The following is a 6,060-nucleotide window of genomic DNA, read 5'->3' on the forward strand; positions in this document are numbered from 1 at the left end:
TAATTATCAAATAAAAACTAGGTGCTTAATAAAACTTGTTGCGTGCCGCTGCTAGGGTTGCCGCCAATGTCGAATTATTGCAGCAAGTATCATCCCTTATAACGGCCAACGGCAAACAATAAGCAGTTGGTTTCCAACTTTTCCGCTAGATGGCGTCAAGGGTGGCAAATTTAAATTCTCATATAGCTGAATAAGAAAAAAATTTGTAAACGTTTTTCTTTAATAAACAGCATAGATATATTTGTACTAGAAGCTCTATTTTTGACTTCATGGAATATATTAATGATAACTTTTAGAGCCTTTTGGGGTGCAGTTCCATATTTGACATATTGTATTAAAGTATGTCCTAATAATAAATAATACAGCCTTATGTGCTGATCGTGTTCTTTTTGGCTTCACGTCTGCAAGGAAGACTACATTAATTATAAGCTTTATATAATTTATATAATCAGCTTTTATAAATTGAATTACATTTCCTGATTTTGCAGTTGAATAAATTCGAATATTCGAAATCAATATGCCAGCAGATTAATAAACAATTGCATATCTAAGGAGGCATTGGACCGCTGCACTAGAAAGGTCATTCAATGCGACCAGCATCATCATTTGATCGCTCTTGTCTATGTCAATCTAAAGTGTGACTTTTTAGTTGGCTTGTCAGAGAAGTCACAGCTGCTACTCAAAAAACGATTAACTATTTAATTTATAATACGTGGCAAAAGTTGTGCCACATTAAATACCGAGTGTTGCGACAATAAAAACCCACAACAATGCGCCAAAACTCATCGGAAACCATTTAAGAGTGGCTACTTCAAAGGACACGAACGAACAATAAGGATAAGGCCAAATGAGGCGGGTTTAATGTGCTGTTGAATGAGTGCAAGACTGACCTGGAAAAAAATATTGTATAAATCCGCTTGACATGCGTGTCACCAGAAGTGCAAACTGTTTTGCCGGCAGGGTGGGTTAGGTCAGCGTTCAAAAATAGAAAACAATAAGAAGACGCTCTTTTGTAGGCAAGTAGATTAGTTAAGGTATTGCTTAAAAGGGCTGATTAGTTTTAAATGAATAAATGTAAGAATAAAAAGTGCTTTGATATTACAAAAAGTTTTACTTGCTTTATAACAATAAAGTTAAATCATATTCCTCAAGTCGACATCCTACTCTGGGATTAATATTATAACGTTAACCCTTCATAATATTATTAATAATGACATCAACAACCAACCTTAAACTCATTAAAACTTTAAGCCACTTAAATGGTATTTTAAATATAATTTTTATGCTCAATTGGCTGTCAGACGCCACTCAATGTTTGTTGCCATTTTTTGTGACTATTTTTTTTTTATGCTAAGCTGCTTATAAATAATTAAAAATTAATGTAAAGGGACTTTAACCGTACACAACCCCTTGCCCTTACCCCTAATGAAGGTATCGCGGCCATAAACAAAACGCCCATTAGTTGTCATGTCTCTCGTCGAGAGAGCGTGTGGCAGTTGCAGCTCGTGCGCGTGCGACCTTCAAGGATATTCGCACAAGCTCACACTCGCACTCAAATGCAAGATGACTTTGTTTCACTAACAGACAGATGAAATATAAAATGGAAACAAAAAAATATTTGCATATTTAATTCACCCTCGCGGTGCAGGCAAATGAAAACATTTATAATGTTTTGATTTCATTTATGTTAATTTGCCCAAACATAAATCAAACAAAAGCGTGTGCTTCCTGTCGCTCTCGTCGGCGCTTACACTATTTGTCCTTGCCTGTTTGATTAGACCCTAATCCTTACGCAATATGCAAATCCAGTTTTAGATGCTGACGCTGATGCTCTGACTTTTCCACTGCGCTTTTTGTTATCCTTTGGTATTATGCAAATTTGTGGACTCTGATCCTTTGTAATTTAATATGCGCGTGAATTCGCCAATGTGATCGCTTTTCGCGAATTTGCCAAAATAATTAAATATGCATCTGGGGCACTAATAGATAGTGGCAATTTGTTCATGCAAAATTTTATTTGCATACAAGGGTCTATCGGCAATTGATAGAGTCGTAAAGGGAAGATTAGTGAGATGGCGAACATTTCTTATTGAAGGATTAACAAGTTTATATGCATATTAATTTAATGTTAGAAATAACTAAAAAATATATTATGATATTAGTTGATTACAGTAAGCAGCTGTACTACTTCTAAAAGTATATCCAAGTCGCTTTGGCGTTAAATGTCAGTTTTAAATAAACATTGTAAATCTTTGAGTCGTAGGATTAACACTTTATACAATACTGTATATCATAAAACATCAAGATTTTTTAACCACAAAATTTTACCAAATACATAAAATTTCTACAAACTTTTAATAAGCCTTGCGTATTGTTTTTAAATTTATAATGGCTAAACCCAAAGCTAAAAAAGCTGCAAATCCTGCAGCTCGCAAAAAGACACAATCCCGGCGTAAGCCAAGTCGTATACAGAGCAATGAGGACCTGTATGATATGCTGCCCATATTAATGGACGCTGTGGCTTATTTAAGTGCCAGCAGGCTGAAGCAACGCAAACGGCGCTCACAAGTTGGCAAGCTGCGTCCAAAGCAGGCTCAAGCACAAGGCTGCACCAGGGCTAAGCCTGAGCCTGAGCCTGGTAGCGAAACGACCATGCGACAGGAGCCGGTCGTTGCCGGCACTAGGAGAATTAAGGCGCTTGCTCGACCACGCAAGACGGTAACCAAGCCAAGGATCAAACCCAGGACCAAGTCTAAACGCAAGCCCCAGACAAAGCCGCCACGACGAAAGCGTCACATATGTAAGCCTCCAGAACCGACGTACATTCAGTCGTCGTCCATTGCATCTGTGGCTACTCAAGCTCCAAATCAACGAATGACTAATTCACAGGCATTTCTTTCATCAATCTATGCTACGGCACATGCCGTAGGTCCAGCAACAACGTCTACCCAACAACTTCAGGTTGATATCAGTGCTCCCTCCGGCGGTTCAGTATCTGCATCAGTATTTGACTTAATGCAAACATTCTCAAGAGCTGACTCGCACACGATTCTCGACGTTCCGCAAGCTGGAGACTTTAATCAAATGCTGCAAAGCATGGAAATATGGATGGAGCTGGAGCAAGATTCTCGCCAATTGACCCAGGCCAGTAGCTCTGGGCAATTGCCTGAGACTGGTAGTAGTTGCTCGTCTTTGGTTGAGAGGGAGTCTTCGCCCATTTGGACTCTTCGAGATGTTGACAGCCAAACGGACTTGGCGAGTCTTGGCTTTGATTAAATATATAACTAATATATAATCTGTAATAAAAAATTCTGGGATTGTGTCATTTATTTCATTTGTACCTATCTCAAACATTTATGAGATGGAAAATAACGATTTAATTATTTGTGTGGTGATCAGCACAAGAATATGAATATCTTCACATAAAGTGTATATAAAGTTGGCTGCGTCCAATTTTAGCTGTGAGATTATTTCTGTGTGGAGATAGGCTATTAAAAATGGAAAATTTATTATAATTTGAAAGAAATATATATGTATATATATGTATGTATTCTCAGCGTTTTAAAGCAGGAAAAGTAATCAATAATTATATTTGCATAAAATATTGTTAATTTATTTTATGTTCCTTGTTTCATAGCAATAAAAAAATTCATTCATGAGGCATATGTTTGAAAAAAAAAACTTTGAATTCGAATGTCGAAATCATTGTGAAAATATATCGATATGACTATTTCTCTTTCATCTATATTTGAATACTTTGAACTCAAATTCCATTGCAGTAATAAATAACATAATATGTATAAATAATTGTTCAATAATTTTAAAAGAATGTCAAGTCTTTATTATAAAAAGTTTCATAAATAGGTGGGATGTATTTTTAATTCTAAGTCGCTTAACATACTAAGTTCTTATAGTATATGCACTTAGATTAAAACTTTGGAATAGCTGGGAAACAAGTATATCGTAATCAAGTAATATGCAATGATTAAATCTAGAGGAGAAACATGTAAGAGCTTAAGCTTAATCAGATAAAACGAACAAGGGTAATGGATACAAAAGGCATTAAATAGATTTGGAAAGGAGGAACATAACGATGGCGACTCTTGCAACCAACTATAGACTAGAACAACGCTTGAGTGTTTAAATGATAGTAAGAGATCGTATATAGTTTAACAATAGACACCAATGCTGGAGTCTACGCTCTGATAGTTGGAACTGTTGGCATCCATTTGTATATTCCAGACGTTGTCTATTCCATTATTGCTGTAGTAGTAAATGCTGAACTGAATTGTTGATCGCTAAGCTGATTTTTGTTGTTGTTGTTGTGGTTGCTCGTAGGCCACTGGGGTTGCAACATAGGCTTGTTGCTGCTGCTGCAGTGACTGCTGCTGATATGCATTGGCTTCATCGTAGAGCAGCTCAACTGTGGAGGCGCCACTGGGCTCAAAGACGCTAAAGAACTCCGAGTTGGGCGTATAGAAATTATCCGGACTGGCGTTGCTGCTGCTGCTGGCGCTAATATCCAAAGCTTGCGGCGCATAGCCATTAAAGTAACCCAAGTCCTCGCAGCTGTGGGCCGAGCTGCTGATCAAGCTGGAGGTATCATCACAGCTTTCATACATATGCAGGCCAGACTGATAGGCAGGCATGGTGGTTGCTCTTGTGGCATTAAGTTGCTCGTAGCTGTGTTGCAACTGTGGCTGCGATGGTTGTTGCTGCGAATCCGTGGGGTAATAGCTGGCCGTGGAGGAGCTGTTGGAGCTGAGTGGCGAGGGAAGCATATCATAGCTATAAGCAGTGCTGGCACTGTAGTTGATACTGCCATCAGGCGTGTAGTAAGAATCCGGACTCCATTGCGAGTTCATATAGTTAGCTGGTGTGGCATTGAAGCCAGACGCACTAACACCGGCTACAGATGTGGTAGCTTGGTAGCCCAGCAGCTCATTGCTAGACGTGGGCAACATATCCGCTGAGCTGGCGCGTTGCTTGCGCTTCTCCTGTGGCAGCAGCTGCGATTTGCCAGCTTGACGCTTTGTTCCACGCAGACTACTGAGCTTATTGCTCAAAGCGGCATCGTGCTTGAGCATATCGTGCAGACTACGCACGCGTCTGCCGCCGGCGAGCAAGCGACGCGCCTCCGTCGAACCCTTGGCTTCGGGTCTAGGATGGTCATGTGTGCCCTTGGCTTGAAAGTAAATGGCGCTGCCAGCACGTCGCCAAAAGTGTGTAACCGGATAGCCGCAGTGACCACGGCAAGCTTGAATTTCCAGCCGACCATTGCAGTTTCTATAAGAGATCGAAGGGTGAGCAAAACTCTAGGCTGTCTGGTTTGAATCTTTGACTTACCTATTGGGACACTGTTTGCCTTGTTGCTTGCGTCGCGCTTTGTCACAAATCGCTGGACGCAGATGCACGCTGGCGCCATTGGGTAGCCGGCATTTGGCGCTGCAGAGTAGCACGCCCAGGCAGCTCTTCTTCAATATGCTGACATTGTGATTGTTCGTGTTGCGCATGGCCCAGCCGCTGGCATGCTTACGGGCATCCTCATTATGAGCGGCATACACTAGCCGGCAATGCCCGTTGGCCCAGTCATTGAAGTCATCGAATTCACTAACCGCCGGCACCACCGTATCATTGATATCCCAATCGATTTGTATGCGCGATTTACTCGCCGGTGGACTGCACACCGGTGGAGCTACTACCATTAAACTGTCTGTCAGCAGCACCATTTTCAATAAAGAATCAAGTCTTTAAGTTTATATTAATGCCAAGTCCAGCACACACGCGTTACACTTTCTATTCGTTTGCAACTTGATCAATTTGTTGCGCGTATTTTTGTAGACGTCCGTTCACAACGACTGCGCAATGTTGACTGTAGCTGACTGAGCTGCACACCACATTATGTGCCCTTCGACCGAAGCCCGAGCCAGCTCACCACACCATCTGTGCGTGCATGTGTGTGTGCGGTGGTTGTTTTTAGTTTGCGCTCTCTCATTGGTTTGCTTTCCAGTTTATCCGTTTTATCCACTGCACTATACACGCTTCTTATCCGCTTGCCTT

The 6,060-nt window shown here is 40.8% G+C and overlaps 1 protein-coding gene across 1 annotated transcript; it reads right to left on the bottom strand.

The window, feature by feature from the left end:
* Positions 1–4,298: 4,298 nt before the first annotated feature.
* Positions 4,299–5,729, bottom strand: LOC108595529 (transcription factor glial cells missing). The gene is made up of 2 exons (XM_033294260.1): positions 5,347–5,729; positions 4,299–5,286 (listed from the first exon to the last, which is right to left on the bottom strand). The coding sequence occupies exons 1-2, from the start codon at positions 5,727–5,729 to the stop codon at positions 4,299–4,301; spliced, it is 1,371 nt and encodes a 456-aa protein (XP_033150151.1).
* Positions 5,730–6,060: the final 331 nt, after the last annotated feature.

Source organism: Drosophila busckii, chromosome 2L (genome assembly GCF_011750605.1).
Source record: "Drosophila busckii strain San Diego stock center, stock number 13000-0081.31 chromosome 2L, ASM1175060v1, whole genome shotgun sequence".
Lineage (NCBI taxonomy): Eukaryota > Metazoa > Arthropoda > Insecta > Diptera > Drosophilidae > Drosophila > Drosophila busckii.